The sequence below is a fragment of the Mustela lutreola genome, chromosome 11 (genome assembly GCF_030435805.1).
Source record: "Mustela lutreola isolate mMusLut2 chromosome 11, mMusLut2.pri, whole genome shotgun sequence".
NCBI lineage: Eukaryota > Metazoa > Chordata > Mammalia > Carnivora > Mustelidae > Mustela > Mustela lutreola.
The window spans coordinates 89,204,041-89,222,864 of NC_081300.1; the positions used below are offsets into that span (position 1 = coordinate 89,204,041).

The 18,824-nt window shown below is 52.2% G+C and overlaps 1 protein-coding gene across 7 annotated transcripts in view; it reads left to right on the forward strand.

Annotated features, from left to right (window-relative positions):
- NOS1 (nitric oxide synthase 1) overlaps window positions 1-17,709 on the forward strand; it is a 175,719-nt gene extending 158,010 nt beyond the window's left edge. For all 7 annotated transcript variants that reach the window (XM_059140981.1, XM_059140977.1, XM_059140980.1 and 4 more), the window contains 9 exons: window positions 136-329; window positions 1,721-1,890; window positions 4,757-4,967; window positions 5,562-5,649; window positions 7,411-7,532; window positions 8,622-8,770; window positions 10,102-10,296; window positions 10,917-11,035; window positions 12,012-17,709. In XM_059140981.1, coding sequence (XP_058996964.1) covers window positions 136-329; window positions 1,721-1,890; window positions 4,757-4,967; window positions 5,562-5,649; window positions 7,411-7,532; window positions 8,622-8,770; window positions 10,102-10,296; window positions 10,917-11,035; window positions 12,012-12,027 — 1,264 coding nt within the window. In that variant the 3' untranslated portion in view covers window positions 12,028-17,709. The remainder of the gene's footprint in view (window positions 1-135; window positions 330-1,720; window positions 1,891-4,756; window positions 4,968-5,561; window positions 5,650-7,410; window positions 7,533-8,621; window positions 8,771-10,101; window positions 10,297-10,916; window positions 11,036-12,011) is intronic.
- Window positions 17,710-18,824: the final 1,115 nt, after the last annotated feature.

An 18,824-nucleotide genomic window follows, 5' to 3' on the forward strand; every position in this document is an offset into this window, starting at 1 on the left:
GTAGAGGTCTCCTGGCGTGGGCCTCATGGAGAACGGAAAGGAGGGGGATTGCAACCACAAAAAGAGACAAAGGAGCAAAGAAAGGAGGCAGTAGCTGGTGACTCTTCTCTGACTGCTCCCCACCTTTCCCTCCAGCCGATCAACCATCTTCGTGCGTCTGCACACCAACGGGAATCAGGAGCTGCAGTACCAGCCTGGGGACCACTTGGGCGTCTTCCCGGGCAACCGCGAGGACCTCGTGAATGCCCTGATCGAGCGGCTGGAGGACGCGCCCCCGGTCAACCAGCTGGTGAAGGTGGAGCTGCTGGAGGAGCGGAACACAGCTTTGGGTACCTACGGCAGGGTGGGGTGCCCCGGTGTCTGGGGAAAAGGAGACCCATCCTTCTTCCCAGTCGCCAGTCCAGGTCGGGGAGAGTGGGTCTCTGTCACCTCCAACGAGGGTCTCTGTCACTTCCTGAGACTCCTCCTTTCTCATGGCTGAACCACCTTGGCCCAACTGGCTGACCCAGTGTCCGTGATGCTAGGACATCCATAGCATCCCTGGGGGAAGGGGCTTCGGCCGTCCTTCATCACCCCGCCTCACTGCCCACCAATGAACAGCCGCCGATGTGTACCCCTCCCTCCTCTTAAAATCAAGAGGCACTACATGCAACTCGATGGCGCTCTCAAGGTTGAGTCATCATTAGATCGGGTTCCAGTTTGTTTTAGGGACCATCCCTGACCTTCTCATTGAAGAATTTTAAAGGCAAACAGGCCTCAGGGCTTCATTTCAGGAGGCACAGGTGAGCTCAGGGCTCAGGTACCAGTAACCACCTGACAGCCCAAGACATGGTGACCTGTCACCTTCACAAAGGAGCTGGAGTGTATGGTCAGGGCAGAGTGTGGAAATAGCATGCGGTCAAAGCCCCACTGAAAAGTCCTTTGGGAGATACCGCTTTGGGGAGATAATTCTTTATATTAATAAATCCAACCCAGCCGGCTCTTCCTTTGTGTTGGAGCAACACTTTTTATCTTGGATTGAGCCCCTTAAAGCAGATACTGTGTGTAGGACTATATCCGATGGAAAATTATACGGGAGTACAGCGTAATAGTTAGAACAAGATCTGGGGCAGGGCTGCCTGACTTCACACTTATGAGCTGTGTGACCTTGGGCAGATTCCTTGACCTCTCTGTGCTTCCCTTTTTTCTCAGTTGCAAAGTGGGAATAAAAATAGCACCCACCACCTAGAATTGTTGTGCGGACTAAGTGAGTTAATAATATAAAGTGCTGAGAATAGCACTTGGCATATAGAAAGTGCTAGCAAAGTGTTAGGCATGTTTGTCATTTTAAATGCTGGAATCCCACTTAGGGGTTTGAGAGGCCAATACCATGAGAGGGCAGACAGAACCAAAATAGACTCCTAGCTCGTGCTCAGTGGGGGGCTCACTGCATAAAACACCAGAGATGGACTGTCTCATGCTATTTTAATGTTGGTTCATGTTTTTAATTTTTGAACTAATTTGCACAATTGATTTTGGATCTGCTCCTTGCGTGCATGAGGTGATCCCATGGTCCTGAGAAGCCTGGGTCTAGATGTGGGACATGGAAGGTGACAAGCCAAGGGGTTGCTTGGCTCACCCACCCCAGGAACAAATCTGGCCTTCCTGACTTGGACCCAAGCCCTTGGAGCTCAGACTTTCCTCCCCCCATCCACCCCTCATGTCCATTGTACCTCCATAGGAGTGATCAGTAACTGGACAGATGAGCACCGCCTCCCGCCCTGCACCATCTTCCAGGCCTTCAAGTACTACCTGGACATCACCACGCCCCCGACGCCGCTGCAGCTGCAGCAGTTTGCCTCCCTGGCCACCAGCGAGAAGGAGAAGCAGCGTCTGCTGGTCCTCAGCAAGGTGGGTCCCTGGCTTCCTACAACCCCCAGGGCATCTTTCCTGTCCTGGTCCCTGGAGAGCGATATAGCTGTTACAACAGTTGTCCAGAAGATGGCAGTGTGGAGCAAGAGTTCCTCATTTTTCGTTTGCAGGGGGACGCCATATTGGCTAGTCCATTTTGGCTTGTCCTCACCATCTCCCCTCGTGCTAACTAAGGTCTGACGGAACAACGGTCGCCCTGTTGAATCTCAGAGCTCTCTGGGCCGGTAGAGATTCCTTTTCTAACTCTTGTTCCTCCTTCCTTGGGAACTCCTAAGCATCCCTTAGCTCCATCTGAGCCCATGCTTAGAAGGAACAGAAAGAAAAAAGAATCCCATAGTGCCCTGTTTTAGAGAGAGGCCTTTCCCAACACCAAGGAGCTATGGGTAGGACCTGCAAGATAGAGGAAGCCCTCAGATGGTAAAATGCATCAAACATTTCTACCATCCTTGCTTTGAAACCTAGGACTCGCTTGCCCCAACCTGCCGCAAAATTTTGCTCAGTATGATTCCTACCCAGGAGGACCACCCACACTTCTCCCAGTGGGGGCTCCTCCCCGCTAAGCAAGCCATCAGCAAAGAATGGCTTAGCTTTCTTCTGCTGTCCAGGAGAGAGACGAATGATGGGAAGACAGGAAGGTACTAATTTCAAAGAATGTATATTACAGCTGGCCCTTGAGCAATGTGGGAACTGGGGTGCTGACCCCCTGTGCAGTAGAAAATCTACATACAACTTTTGACTGCCCCAAAACTTAACCACTAAGGTAGCCTACTGTTGACCAGAAGCCTTACCAATAACATAAACAATTGATTAACACATATTTTGCTTGTTTTATGTATGATATACTATATTCTTACCATAAAGTAAGCTAGAGAAAAGAAATTGTTAAGAAAATCATAAGGAAGAGAAAATTCATTTACAGTCTTCTATTATATTCATCAAAAAAAAAAATTGCATATAAGTGGACCCAATATGGGACCAAACCCATGTTGTTGGAGGGTCGGCTATATTTAGACATGAGAAAACAGACGTGAAAAGGAACACTAGATTAAGTAATTCACTCTGGGGAACTGGGAACAGATTGGAGAAGTGGAGCATTAATTTTCATCAGTAAACTTCACAGAATTGTTTACCTTTGTACATGATGTACATGTATAACTTTAAAGTTTTAATTAAAATTAAAGGGAGGAGCTACTTTTAGAGGGACCAGAGATTTCATGGGACAATTTCAAGTAGAATTTGATAAACTGTACGCCTTAGCCCATAAACTGTACATATTAGCCCGTTTCTTCCAAAGAGCAGAAACTCCAAGGTAGGATTAAATGATCAAGGATTTTGATTAAGGGAAACACCCGTGGGAGGGGAAAATGGGCAGGAGTCCGACAAGACGGAGAACCATCGGAGCTCCAACCAGTCTGACTCTGAGTGCAGGACAGAGAAGGATGTGTGAGTGGAAACATCCGGAGCTGCAGCCACAGCCTTAGGAAGGACCAGCACGGGTGAACCATGTCTGTTTCCCGTGGATGTCCATTTCAGAGCACAATTCCTGAGGCTCTTGGCTGATGGTTCCCCTGCAGCTCGAGGTCAGTGAGGCTGGAGGTCTGGGAGGCACGTTCTCAAGGATGCCATACCCTATCAATAAGGCAAGAATGATCTTGAGGGACATGGAGGAAAGCTTTATTATACCATACTTATAATACAGTACTTTACTCCTCAAAATATGAGCCTCTTACATGCAATCGGGGTCTGCCCAAAGCAGCTTCGAAGTAGGAAAACACAATTCCAAAGCCCCAGAGAGTTTCTCTGTTCCCTGGTAGCAGCTGGGTTTTGCTGGCCACAAACCCTGACTGTGGGCCTCCACACTCGAACCTTTTCCTTTGGGGCTGTCATTCACCATCTTGAACTTGACCTATGCTCTCTGCCGATGCATCTCCAGGTGTGCAAACTCACAGGTCCCAGGTCTGCATTCCATACCGCCAAATCATGACTCTCTCCACAGTGCTTCTCTCTTGATGTTTGCATATGGCGGGACCGATTATGGTTAGGCGCTCACACCCCCTAGAACAGGCGTCAGCAATCTTTTTCCATAAAGAGCCTGGTAGTAAATATTTTAGGCTCACAGTCCGTGAGGACTGTATCACAACCCCTAAACTCCACCATTTATAGCCCAACAGCATAGACGTTACCTAAGTGAGTCGGCATGGCTGGGTTCCAATCCGATCGTATTTGTAGGCACAGAAATTCAAATTTCATATCACATTCTTGTGTCATGAAATAGTATCCTTCTTTTTCTCCTTTTCCCCAACAAACCATGTAAAAACAGGTCTTAGCTCATGAGCCCTGCAAATAGGTAGTAAGCCACATTGACCTTTTGCCACCCCCGACCTAGATTCAAACCCAGAATCACTGCCTCCAAGCCAAAGAGCCTCTGTAATTGTCAGTTTTCCCTGCTATAAAATAGGGACAGCAGTCTTACTTATTGTATAAAGTCGTAAGAATTAAGACCTGGTGTGGAGTTACTACTGTGTGAGTGTTAGGTATTCTTCCTTCTCTCGACTTTCTTTTTTTTTTTTTTTAAGATTTTATTTATTTATTTGACAGAGAGATCACAAGTAGGCAGAGAGGCAGGCAGAGGCAGGGGGGAAGCAGGGCCGCTGAGCAGAGAGCCCGACGCGGGACCCAATCCCAGGACCCCGAGAATCATGACCTGAGCCGAAGTCGGAGGCTTTAACATACTGAGCCATCCAGGCGCCCTCTCCTGACTTTCTTCCCCGGATGTTCTGTTGCCCCCACTGGAAGTGTGTACCCAGAGCAGGGTGTAAGTTCTCCATCCCTCTCCTTGGCACAGGGCTTACAGGAATACGAGGAATGGAAATGGGGCAAGAACCCCACCATCGTGGAGGTGCTGGAGGAGTTCCCGTCCATCCAGATGCCGTCCACCCTGCTCCTGACCCAGCTGTCCCTGCTGCAGCCCCGCTACTATTCCATCAGCTCCTCCCCAGACATGTACCCCGACGAGGTGCACCTCACCGTGGCCATTGTCTCCTACCGCACCCGAGGTGGGCAGAGGCCCTGGGAGAGCCTCCGGGTCTGCATTTGCCCCCCGGGGGCCTCTGCGGGGCTGCCATATCCCAAAGTCCTGAGAGGAGACCCACTTCAAGGCCAGGAACTGGGGAAAGAAGCAGGACAGGGAAATTGTCCCCTTAGGCAGAGCCAACCCTGTGCAGAATCAGGAGGGAAGGAAGATGTGCCCTTGAAAGCTTCCTCTGCTCCCCAAGCCTGAGAGCGCTTTTGTCTCCTAGCATTTGTCTCCCATATCTTCCCTCCTTGATAAAGCAATTAGAATGCATGGTGCCTGAGGGAGCTCCAAGACCCAGATCCTGGACTGGGACGGTCGCTGGGATCACTTTGACCAAGACCTTTTCAGTAGGCGGGGTCTGAATCCAACCCACCCTCCCCCATGGGAATCCTGGGCAGTTTCTCAGGGTTTCATCATTCCCTCTTCCCCTTCAGAGGAAGGGATCCAGACAGGGAATTCCAAGGCAGAAACTTGGCATAGGGCTGTGAGCTTCCGCACCGGAGGGAGGGGGGAGCCAGTGGCAGGGAACCCTGGGGGCAGTAGGCGCGCCAGACCAGCCTGATTATTCTGCCAGATGGAGAAGGACCAATTCACCACGGCGTGTGCTCCTCCTGGCTCAACCGGATACAGGCTGACGAAGTAGTCCCGTGTTTCGTGAGAGGGTGAGTGGCAAATGCGGAGATACGAGCAGTTGTCCCAAATCTGTGTACTCGTGAGCTGGTCTGGGTGGACCAGCCTCATGGGTTCTGGAGAGATGGCTGAGTCAGACGGAATGGAGATCAACACTCTTGTATCCCTCCAAGATGTTAAGTTAATAGGATCGCGGGATGGGCAACACAGCAACAGCTAAGCAGGTACCTCCTCCCGCCCCACCCCACACAGTCAAAGTCAGGTCAATGCAATGAATATTTATCAAGTGCATGTACTGTGCTAGAGGCTGGGGTACAGTAGACAACACAGTAAATGCAGCATTCGCTTTCCTGAAATCTGCAGACCGGCGGAAATTCTCTCCGCTGTCTCCCAGCTACCCTATCTGTTCCCGCTGTCTCAGAGATGGGGAAGATCCAAACCCTCATCCCTTCAATCAGAGCTCTTCCTCCCAAACTCAGCTGGTTGGGGTTTTTTTGTTTTTGTTTTTGTTATTTTAAGATTTTATTTATTGGAGACAGAGCACTAGCGGGGTGAGGAGCAGAGAGAGAAGCAGACTCCCCGCTGAGCAAGAAGCATCCCAGGACTCGAAGATCATGACCTGAGCTGAAGACAGACGCCACCCAGGCATCCCTCCCAACCAACCCCTGCTGTCCAAACTCAGTTTTATTTTTTTTAAAGATTTTGTTTATTTATTTGACAGACAGAGATCACAAGTAGACGGAGAGGCAGGCAAGGGGGGAGGGGGAGCAGGCTCCCCGCTGAGCAGAGAGCCCGATGTGGGGCTCGATCCCAGGACCCTGGGACCATGACCTGAGCCGAAGGCAGAGGCTTTAACCCACTGAGCCACGCAGGCGCCCCCTAAGCTCAGTTTTAAAGGACACTCCTGCCTACGATGAACAGTACTGTATCATGCACTTAAAAATTTTGTGAAGAGGGTAGATTTCATTGAATGTGTCCTTACCACCATCAGATAAAAAATACAGCTCAAAATGTTTTTCACCCTGAGGCTCTGGCTGAGCCCGTGGGCCCCTTGGAGGGTCCTGCTATGTCAGCCAGTGACTTCTGTACCTCAGCAGTGGTCTTGACCGCTGATTTTTCTCAGCTGTTGAGACTGGGGTGTTGATGGGATGGTGCACCTGCCCTGAGTGTCAGAATCCCCCGCGGTGTCTCAAAAATGCAGGGTCCTGAGCCCAGACTTGCTCCACTGCCCAGGACTGTGTACTTTTAACACCGCCTGGGGATTCTTCTGTACGATGAAATCTGTTCCCCGATTTAGCCTCACTGTGGGCTAAATCCACGGTTCTCAGTACAGGGCGGTGCTCCCCTTCAGGGCACACGTGGCAACATCTGCAGAGATTTTTGTCCCAGTTACAGGGTGCTCCTGGCCTCTAGGAGGTGGGAGACCCGGAGTGCTGCTCTGTAGCCTACGATGCACAGGACACCCCCATGGCAGAGAAGTGTGAAGCGCCAAATGTTGTCAGCAGTCCTGAGGTCTGGAAACCCTGGGTTGAAACGATCCCACTGCCCTTTGTGGCTTAGCTCAGCAATGAGGAAAATTGGGAACTGGAGTGGCAGCCAGACCCCAAGGACCTCCTCTTTTGGGAATTCCCCAAATCCATGTAGCCTGTCACCCTGATAAGGGGCACCCGACCCCAGCCGGAGAGTGCAATCCCGCTGGGTTATTGCGACGGCCTTCTGGTCTACCAAAGACCCAGCCACCCTTCATCGGACTTGAGCGCAGCAAGCCCTCTGATTCTCTCCTTCTTCTCCAGAGCACCCAGCTTCCACCTGCCCCGAAATCCCCAAGTGCCCTGCATCCTCATTGGCCCAGGCACTGGCATTGCCCCTTTCCGAAGCTTCTGGCAACAACGGCAATTTGACATCCAACACAAAGGTGGGTGTTGCAATTCAGCAGCCCAGCGATGTCCACCCTGCCCAGGCAGCCCCACCTGTGTCTCAGCCACTTGGAGGAATGAGGGAGCTCTCTCTCCCCTGCTTCTCTCCCTGGCGGAGGGAAGGGGGCTCATGGTACTGACCTGACCCAGGGCTGAAGTTCATGGTTATGCTTCAAAGGACCTGTCCCAACCAGTCTCCCACATAGCTTGTTCTAGGGCCCGAAATTCCATCCCCAGAAGACATTTCTTTGTTAAGATAGGACCCCTCTGCAAATTCAAGCAGCCCTAGGAGAGTAAACATTAAGCCTTATCAAACGTGTGTATGTTTATGGGATTGTCCCAAAGGCTTTTATTCCAGAGCAGGCTTTGCTGTGTGAGAGACACAGCAGATCAGCTTCGGGAACAGAGAGAAGGAAACCCACAGCTGAGGTGTGCATTGGCCAGGGATTTGTTGAGCGGCTAATAAATGCCAAGCATCGGTGTAGGTGTCAAGGGACAGCACTAGACAAGACAGACACACAGCAAGAGAAAAAAAAAAAAAAGCTACCCCATGGAGCAGTCATTCTGGCAGAATAGCTAACATCGATGAAGGAGTCACTGTATATTCACTGGGCTCTAATGCTTTAGGTCTCAGAGTAACCCTAGCAGGTAGATGCTGTGATAACTTGCGCTCTGTACCTGCGGAAATGGGCACATAGAAAGCCAAGTTCTCCTCGTCAGACAGAGCTGGAATTTGAACCTGGCTCCATGGTCTGGTCTTTCAGCATGACCCAGTAGTCGGGGATGGGCTGCTAAGTAGCCATTGGGGCAGCAGGAGGGATTGAGACCCAGAGAAAGGAGGTCTGCTAAAATCTGAACACCCTTCACCCTTCACCAACTTTGCTCGGTGTGAGCAGGTGCATGCGCGTGTAGACGTGGGTGTACATGTGTGCAAATACATAGACCCAACTTGTCCCAGGGTTCGTGTGCTCTATCCCTGTGGCACGCGTGAAGGTTCCCAGCGCCCTCTCCTGGCTCCACCAGCCACCCCCCCCCCAAATCGGGCATCTGAGGAGGTGTGAGCAACGTGAGATCTTTCTGGTCCTCAGGAATGAGCCCCTGCCCCATGGTCCTGGTGTTCGGGTGCCGGCAATCCAAGACAGACCACATCTACAGAGAGGAGACTCTGCAGGCCAAGAACAAGGGGGTCTTCCGAGAACTTTACACGGCCTACTCCCGAGAGCCAGACAAACCAAAGGTAACTTCTGGCCCGTGCACTGTCCCGGGGCCGTGCACTGTCCCCGCCCCGCAGCCCCAGATACGCGCATGCGCACGCATGCTTGTACGCGCATGCGCACGCATGCTTGTACGCGCATGCGCTCCCACCCCCCTGGGCACCCCCTCACCTAGTCTGAATTCTCCTCTGGGGCGTCTCTCTGTGCTTCAGGAAGCAGGAGCATAGAAATATCAGTTTAAAATATCTAGTGGCCCATATTATAGGATGCCACTTATGTGAACTATCCAGAACAGCCGACTCCGTAGAGACAGAGAGCAGATCTGGGGTTACCAGCGGCTGTGGCGACAGGGGAATGGGAATGACTGCTCCTAGGTACAGAATTTCCTTTGGGGATGATGAATAAGTTCTAGGACCAGATAGGACGCTGGTTGCACAAGATAGTGGTGCACAAAATGCCACTAAATTGTTCACTTGAAAATGGTTGAATGGTACATGAAATGATTTCCGTATCTTACCAAAATACAAATATTTTTAAAATACGAACTAAAAAAAAAAAAAAGTAACAGTCCCCAAGAGGCACAAAGTCAAAATACGGACACAGGCCGTGGGGCTGGAGCGTGCTCCTCCTGGATCTGGGGGAGATCCAGAGGGGTCCCAGGAAAGGGGCCGGGAGAGCTGGGGTGGGGTGGGCTGTCAGCGGGTGGGCAGGGGCTCTTTGGTAGCTGGTGTGGAAGTGCCCCAGTGTCTTTACAAGCAGGACAGCCGTGCCAAGACCTACCAGCTGCATGTCCGCCTCACCCCAGGGGAGTTTCCTAGACAAGTGAAAGGCATCCTGAACAGATAGGGCAAATCCCCCAGAGGCTGATTTGGACACCCCCCCCCTCCGTGCCTACCCCACTTTCTTTTAGCCCACCTTCTACTCCAGCTGTTGTACAGCAGCAGGCTTTGCACAGGTGAAAGCTGAGAGCCCCTCGCCTCCCCCATCTCCTGCTGTCTTGCCTCTCTGGCACCCCAGCATAGGCTGAAGCCAGCATCTATCAGAGTACAGGGGTCAACACCCTGGGGGACCTTTGGCCATCGGACAGGGAGTGGGTAGATTGTGAACCCACCCTATGCCCCACTGGGTTATGGCTCTGGAGCGTGTTCCGCATGACCCTTTCCAGGGTCCTCAGCCCTGCTGAGCTCCAGCACAGGGGCAGCTCACTCACACACGCTCGGATCAGCTTTTCCTCTCTTCCTCGCTCCTCCTGCTCCCCTGGGTCACCTATGTCAGGCTCTGCTGTCCCAGGGGCGGGTAGTGTGCTGCTGCCCAGGATCCAGCTCCTTCTCACAGCTCTTGCTGCCCCCTGCAGAAGTACGTGCAGGACATCCTGCAGGAACAGCTAGCAGAACCGGTGTACCGAGCCCTGCAGGAGCAAGGGGGCCACATCTATGTCTGCGGGGACGTCACCATGGCCGCTGATGTCCTCAAAGCCATCCAGCGCATCATGACCCAGCAGGGGAAACTCTCAGCGGAGGATGCGGGCGTGTTCATCAGCAGACTGAGGGTGAGTGGCCTCTTGGATCCCTTTCTCAGCATCCGGTTCCTGTCTCCTCTTCCTCACCCCACCTGTCTCAGTGATTAGAGGGGCCATGATGACATCCCCACCTGCTCCCATTCTCCCATTTATGGCTCGAGGTAGAGGATACCTGTGGTCCCCAACCATAGATGAGAGAGAAGGAGGACTGGGTGTTGGGTGTGCAGGTGCATGTATTAAATATGGATGGGGGCTGTGGTGTGTGAAAATAACAGGTGGGTGGACCACTGGGTAACTGGATAGAAAACTTCCTAAACCGACCCTTCCTGCCCCCTGAACTAAGCTGCAGCGCTGTCCTGTGCAGTTGTCCAGGTTGAGTACTGCACAAAAAGGTTTGTCCAAGCTGTGCCAGTTCGGATGTGAACTGAAATGTTTTTTGCCACCCTGGGCTGGTGAGACCCCAAGCCCTGGAGGGTTAGGGCATGGGGTCTTATGAAGCACAGTCTGGGAATAAAGAGGTCTTCCAGGGGGCTCTGGCTCTTTGTTTGTTTAGAACCCATCTTTTTCAAGGACATTCCTTTCCAGGTTGTCAGTGTGTCTGTCTCTCTCCTGCCTTTGGCTGGCATTTGAAGGCTATTTCTGTCCCCCAGGATGACAACCGGTACCATGAGGATATTTTCGGGGTCACCCTGCGAACATATGAAGTGACCAACCGCCTTAGATCTGAATCCATTGCCTTCATTGAGGAGAGCAAAAAAGACACTGATGAGTAAGCTGGCTCCATCCCTGGGGAGAGGGGCGGGCAGAGCCCTCTTTTCCCAGTGCTGATGGCTGGGGGATGTCTGTCTTTGTTTGCCCTGGCTTTCCCACAGTGGAAGGTGTGCTACAAATGCAAATTCACAGGCCGCTCCAGACCTGCTGACTCTAAAACTCTGGAGTGAGAACCGCGGTTGATGTTTTTAAGGGGCCCTCCAGGGGATTCTGAGCCCTGGCTTCTGATCCCTGAGTCTGCCTGGGGCGCCCCCTAGTGGAATGACGTCTCCAGTCAGGAAGGTGTATCCCCAGCCGCTGCTCCCAGCCTTTTTACAGCACCTCCCGCACCCCCCAAATTGCGCAGACTGTTCTCATCCATGCAGATCCCAACCGGTATTATTTTGACAACCTCACTGGTCCTCTAGAAATTGCTGGGAACAGTCTGAGGCACCACAAAACTGGACTGAGTCTCACTAGTTAAACCTCCCCTTAAGGCCGGGACCTCTCAACCGGGTCGGAAGTGGCACTCACCCACGCCTGCCCACAGACCGCCTGCAAACCACTGCCGTGTGCCCTTTATGTTAAATTAGGTAGGAACTGGGTTGTCTCATTTTTGGTGGCGTAGGGAAGACATCCCATTTCTCAACAGCCTCATTATTTTCCGTCTGCATACAAAACATACGTTGTGTCCGGTAGGCTTTCTCACCTTCCAGATTCCAACCCCTTTGGCTGTCGGAAAGCCCCTTTCTTTGCCCCTCTTTCTGGCCGGGTGTGTTGGTGAGCAAGCACTCTTTCATTCCTTCATTAGTTCATCCGTTCATTCAAGACGAGCCCAGCTAGGGGTCAGGTGCTGTCTGAGGTGGGGAGCCTGCAGAGGAAGGAACAGTGAAACCCAGAGCTTAGTGGCTTTTCTGTGGCTCTGTAAGGAAACAGCTCAGCTTTGCCTCCAGGACACTAACTGCCCACCCCCTCCCCGCCCTGTCTTCCCACAGGGTTTTCAGCTCCTAACTGGATCCTCTTGCACAGATGAATGGCAGGGGGGCTGTCCCGTGCACCCCCGTGGAGCAGCTGCAGGTTTTCTAAGCGTGGACACTGCTGAACCTTCCCTCCGGGACCCCGCGTGGCCCCTGCTGTCCCTCTCATCCTGTCGCTGTGGTTTTTCCTCTTCTGGGTCCTTGCCCCTCGGTGGTTTCCTTGGCCCTCTTGGGTTTTCTCCTTGAGTTGTCCTGCTACAATGCAATGCCTTTATAATCCACAGTGGCTCTTACAAAACTGTTTCCCCCTCCCTCTCTTCCCGAGGAGGGCAGATCCCCGGCGCATGACATCACTGGAACGTGGCCGTGGCTCTGGGGTTCCCCCGGAGAGGCTCCAGGGACTGGTCAGGAGGGTCTTCTGAGCCAGTCTCTCTGCTGCTGAAGCCCCCCCTTGTCCTTTTTTATGATGACGTCCTGGTCGTGTGTGTGTGTGTGTGTGTGTGTGTGTGTGTCTGTGTATGTGTGTGTGTGCACATGCATGCACATGTGGGACAGGCCTGGGTCTCCATCTGTCCCCTTGCCTGTGGCAGCGTGTGGCCTGCAGACTTTCAGTGCCAAGAACCGTGCCCTGGTTCTCCACACGTCCGTAATTTCTGTCTATGCTCACATCCCTGAAACACTGGGAGGCACCCTCATTGTCCTGGTTACAAAGGGCAGGGAGAAGCAAGTGTGATGATTAAGGGGGGGTGCTCCGTTAAAAAGGGGCTCACAGAATCGGTTGCATTTAGATTCTGGTACCAGTTAGTGGAGCCCTCCCTGGGAAACTAACCCGTCTTGTGGATTAAACACACCTCCTCCCCAGCCCAACCCCCCACCCCAGACAGGATCACCTGATTTGGCCCTCCCCGGACCATCCCATCCACAAGAGGGGGAAGTAATGTCCCAGGGAGTATGGGGAAGTAAGAATCATCCTGTCTTTGCCACCGGGTGACTTTGGGCAAGTTCCTTGTCCTCAGTTTCCTTTTATAATTTATGAAGTGAAAAAAGATTGAATAGATCAGCCTTTAGAGTGGTAGAGACTGGAAACAATTTCAAGGAAGAATATCACTGCTATTTTTTTATTGCCCCAAATAGGGCTGGCCCTTCCACCCCGGGAAGGAAATAACAGAAGGCCCTTAAAGCAGATAAGTGTGAGAGGGAAGACATCATGAGGCATCACGCGGCTTCCTCCCCAGGACCACCACAGGGCATGGCCTGGCCCTCATACTCCTGGCCTTCTAAAAGCAATCTCCCAAGTTCCTAGCCTGACAAAATAATTCTGCCAAAGAAATGAACCTTGACTCCGATCAAAAGTGGGCAACACAATCTTCAGTGGGAATCAGGGTCAGTTTAGTTTCCCCCCTCCCCCAACCCTAGGAGGTAAAGTGCTGTGCCCACCATCAGGATGAATGGGCTGGGAGCCCCCGCCCCCCGCAAGTGCTCAAAATCAGTGGAAGGCCTGGAGAGAGCCAAGAAATTGCTGGAGGTTGGAGGGGAAGCCTTCTGCGGGTGGGCTGTTCTGTTTTGTTGTTTTATGTTTTGTTGCCCAGAGAGAGAGCTCCGCCTTTCTGTAGGGCACAATGGGTATTTCTTGATGCTGTTTGGGGAGGCTGCCAAAGAGAAAGTGCCCTGGCCCTTTCTGGAAGAGCCTTAGGACGTGGAGTGCCAAAGAGATGTCCTCAGGAAGGGACAACCTCCGAGATTCTTAAAGGCAAAAGGCACACTGGCCCTCGCCTTTCTCCAGCCTCCACGGCAGCCCCCCTCCCTCTGGGGTCCCATCCCCCTGCATGCGGAGCTGGGCTGCCTCCAGTTACCACCTCCCAGCCTTCCTTTAATCCTGTTTCCTCTGGCTGGGGCTTCCATGGCAAGGAGACCAAGCCTGGGCACTCAGCGTGCTACCCTACTCTGCCAATCTGGAACTCCAGACGCCCATTTTATACACGATTCTGGCTCCTAGCAGCTTCCCCCACGGGGGCTTTCTTTCAACCCTTTTGAGCCCTTTAGAGACACTTGCTAAGAGGGCCCTTGCTCCCCAGACCCTGAACTGCAGTGTCCAGCCTCACTCGGGGAGGAACGTATCCGTGCTTCCCTCTCCAGACAACCTCTGCCTGTGAGTGCTTTTCCATCCCCGAAGAGTGCTCCTGTGCACTTCCTGTGTGCCGGGCACCTCCGTCATGCACCCCTCCCCTCCAGTAGCAGGCTCGCAGATGGAAGCATCATCTCCTTGCACCCAGGAGTCCAAAGCAGTGATCCCAGAATCGGAGTGCATCCTTTCTTCCCAAGAAAGATTTTTGTTTTTAAAAGAAATGCCTTTCAACACCCAACACTGGCTGCCTCAGGACTCCCTGATAGAAGACTGGAGGCTGGCCTGATGTGTTTCTCTCATTTGCCAGAATCCCTGTTCTGAAAAACCTCCCTGTAAGGAGCCTTTGAAGAGGTAGAGTGTGGAGTCCTGATTTAGGGTTTGGCTCTGATGCAGGGTGGGTAAATGCTGCCCTCTTGTGGTGGTTTTTTATTTCGGTCCCAGTAGCCCAAACCCAGGTGCAAAATTTGGTTTCACAATAGGTGAGCAGAAAAGTAAGATTGATTGGGCATTTGGGAGTTACCTAGATTACAGACCTTGGACTGCCCTGCAGTGGCTCCAACCTCATTTAACAAAAGGGAGCTTGGCCAGGAGTAAGGAGACCTCCCCCTCCGCAGAAGCTGACATGGCTATGCCCCCCCCCCCCATTCATCACTGTGAATCCAGAGCCAGCACCTTGTGTTAGGAAAGAAGCAGAGCTAATTAAACTCCCTGAGCGGAGGAGTCTTTTCCCGCATAACTTCTATGGAGGGAGACAGGGAGACAGCCAGCTATCCTTCGGTTCAGGGAAATGCTTCACACCCACCAAAATGGAGCCTTTGTAAGCAGCCTGAGTTCCAATGCTAACTCTTCCCCCTCCCCCGTTTCCACGGACATCCCTGGGCTGGTGATGTACCCTTTCTGAGTCTATATATCCACTTATATAGCAAAGTGAGTTAAATGAGATAATGCCCATAAAACAACCACTTATGGTACCTGGCCCATTGAAGCTTTCAAATTTCATTTTTCCACTTCACTAATAACTATGCAGAAGGTACAAGGGAGAATACGGAGCCCAGAACAGTTTTGGTTTGTAGGCAATGAGAATCTCGGTATGTAGACACACAACTCGTAGACTGGATATAAATGTCTGGGGTTTGAGAAATGAGTGGATCCCACCGCAGGTTTGGGGAGATCAGATTTCCGGGAAGGAGGAAGCGTGAGAGGAAAGACACAGAAGGGAGCACTTTGCTTCTGGCACAGCTTTGGAAGATGCTGAGCCAGATGCTGGGCAGGTGAGCCGGGAGCAGGTGTTAGGGACAGAAGAGCACATGTCCAGGAATTTAGATTAATTGGAAGGCGGCAGGGCATCCCTGGGAATGTTTTTCAAATGGGAAAAATAAAGTCATTGGACTTGGGCTTGGGAAAGAATGTTCCGGCTGCAGGACAGAGTGTGGACGTGGACAGCTGGTCTGTTGAACCAGCCGCAGTTATTAAATCAGGACCTGAAGACCTCGCTGCTGGGGAGGAGAAAGTCAGAAGTCTTATCTCTAGGCTAAGAAAGGAAAGTCCGGGGGGAGGGGGAGGCACCAAACAGCCTGGAGGGAAAGAGGAGTTTGCTGTTGTTGATATGATAAGCCAGCTTCTCCCTGAGCCAACAGGGTGCATCCTTCCAAGTCCAGCCAGGCCTAGATGCACGGAAAGAAAACTGACCCCAGGCCAACTAGACATTGGCCTTAGAACAAAGGATTTTCTTGCCAAGCACATTCTCAACAGCCACCTGCTTTAGACTTCCAAAAGGAGGTCAGGTTTTGCCCTAAGTCCAAAACAAGTGAGATTTTTCTGACCCAGATCACTGGCAAACCGTCCCTCTGCCAAGATGAGCGAGCCAGATGTCTGGGCCGGTTCACCCCTGGAGCTCTGGCCATTCATGCCGTTGGGAAAACTATGGGGTTAAGCTTCTGTGTGAAGCTTAACCCCATATTAACCTTGTATATTTGCATCTCCACTGCCTTGACCTCCAGCATGTCACCGTGCCCACCTAACCCACAAAGCCTTCCGTCTGAATTGGCAAGGTAATCTGAGATGGCCTACAGGTGACAAGGAGAAAGAAATCTTCATCTGGGCGTCCTATAGGGCTTATCCATACACCTTGATGTTTCCCAACCCTTGTAAAGTTTCGTGCATCCAAATGTCCTGTTTGGCTCAAGAATGAAAGGATGGAGGAAGACAGATCTGAGAATCCCTGCTCCCCCACCCCACCCCCGGAACTCAACACAGATGGTCTCCATGAACCTGAATCTGACCCTTTGGGGCTGACACCAGCCTGGTCTCTGCCCTTTCTATCATATGTTCCCTGTCCTCAATCCACTCCCAGTCCCCACCTCAGGTGACAAAGGCTGCCTCTTCCCAAAAGATGACCTGCATGGGGACCTAGGTTAACTCTCACCCTGGAACATGGGTCTTGGGGCTCTCCTTGATTACTGTTTGTCAGAGCCACGTGCAATCGTGCAAGGGAGGCGGTCTGGGGTCAACATGCCTTAGTTTGTTTTTGAGTGTGTTTTGTCCTGGAAGATCTGAATAGCTCTGAACAAGCAAGGCGTGTCTGTCTGGTCCAGGACAGAGACTGTTCTTAATGAGGTGTTCCTGGCAGGGAGGAGCAAAGCTGCCTGCAGATGCTGCTTTCCATAGTCTTCTAGAAAATGACTCCAGGATGTCCAAGTGCCCAGACTCGGCTCCGGTTCAGGGTCAGCCAACCTCAGCACTATTGGTATTTGGGGCTGGAGAATTCTTTGTGGTGGAGGCTGTTCTGGGGACATCTCTGGCCTCCACCCACCAGAAGCCAGCAGCAGTCCCTCCCCACCGTACCCCCACCACTGTGACATGTCCCCTGGGAGCAAAAGAATCTATCCTGGCTGCCCCAGGCCTTTCGATCCTGGACCCTCTGGTATCAGCAGAGCAGCCCTCGGGTGACAGCTGTGTTTCTGTTATTGGAGAAGGTTTCAGGGGCTGGGGATGATGAAAATGTTGTTTCACAAATTTCCTCCCAAGACGGAAAGGATGATAGTCCCATTTTGGTAAGATGCTGTGCCCTTGGCATCGCTCTAATTATGACCCATGGAGACCCGATGCCGTGCACCCCGCCTTGCTCTGTTTTCCTTGTGTTGTGCTATCTTGTGATCGTAGGATCCACTCTGGGCTCAGCAGTGATTTCCCAGAAGGGAGAGAGAGAGAAGGAGAACGCAGTTGGCCATCCCTCCTTGCTGTGCCAGTGGGTTTCCATTCAGGGCTGAGGAGGTGGGGAGGTGGGCAGAGCAGCTGTCACATGTCAACACACATACACACACACACACACACGCAGAGTCAGAAATTCGGACGTCCCCCTACCTCTGAGCTCTCAATGCTGCTAATGTCCGCCCAGTGTCCCGTGCACTCCAGCACCTTCCTCCAAGGACCGTCACCCGCCCCACGCTCCTCGCGAGGTTGTCCAAGCTGTGTTCATCGCATGCTCTCCTTCTGCCTTGTCCTCCTCTTCTAACTCGATGGAATTCAACAAAAGTCTACTTATGCCTGTTTGCATTATGGTTAAAATATTAAAAAGTGGAGTTGACTTCACTGGCTGTGTTCTGTCATTTGCTTTGGTGGGAATTTCTCTCACCTGTGCCCACTGTCGCCAGTCAGGGGCCCCCAGGAAGCCCTCCCTGAGCCAGGTGATGGAAATTGATTGGGAAGTGGTCTTGGGAAGGAGGGGTAGGGAGAGGCTGAGCCGCCATATTGTTGCAGTAGAAATGTCAGCCAACCTTGAGGAATTTCTGAAGGTGACCTTCCAGAACTGTCCATGATTTGGGGCCAGAAGGCTGGGTGTCATAGCCCTCCATTGTTCAGCCCTGGACCAGCCCGCTCTCTGCATCAGAAGTCATCCCCAAAGGGCTTATTGCTGAGGGTGCTCCCAGCAGCTGAGGAATGGTTCCTGAGTCCTCGGGACCCCAGTGGAGCATCTCAGCTTCCTCTCCATCCTGCCTGCAGCACCTTTGTCCCCATAATGGCTGCATCCATTGAATGGACCCCAGAGAAACTGTACCATCTTTTTCCCCAGTCCTGCCTTCCTATCTACACAACCCTGAGGACTCTAAAACTTAATTCCTAGCTGGCCTCAAAAGCACTGGCAGGACAGATGAAGAGGAGCTGACCCCAAATGCCCTGACAGGGTGGTGAGTACAAAAGGATCAGCTAGGGGCTGGGCGCCCCCAGGGCTTTGTCATGCCCTTCTGGACATGGCCATTTGGACGCTGTGACCATTTTGACATTCACACCTATTTCCTGGCCAAAAAGCACAAACCACCAGATAGCCTTTGAAGTTACAAAATAATTTACCCAACGTCAGACGTTCCCCGTGTATGGTTCCTGCCTCCTCCACCCCATCCCTGAGCCTCTGGCCCAAGGTCAAATGTGAGAGGCGGGTCAGAGATGGGGTAGAATGAGAGAACCCCGTCAGTCTCCTGCTATATCCTGCGCCATGGAAGTTAACTTAAATAATGTCTAAGAGTGACTAAATGCCAGTCTTCAGGGGCTCCTGGGTGGCTTAGTGGTTAAGTGTCTGCCTTCAGCTCAGGTCATAATGCCAGACTGTTGGGATCGAGTCCTGCATCAGGCTCCCTGCTCAGCAGGAAGCCTGCTTCTCCCTCTCCTACTCCCCCTGCTTGTGCTCCCTCTCTTGCTGCATCTCTCTC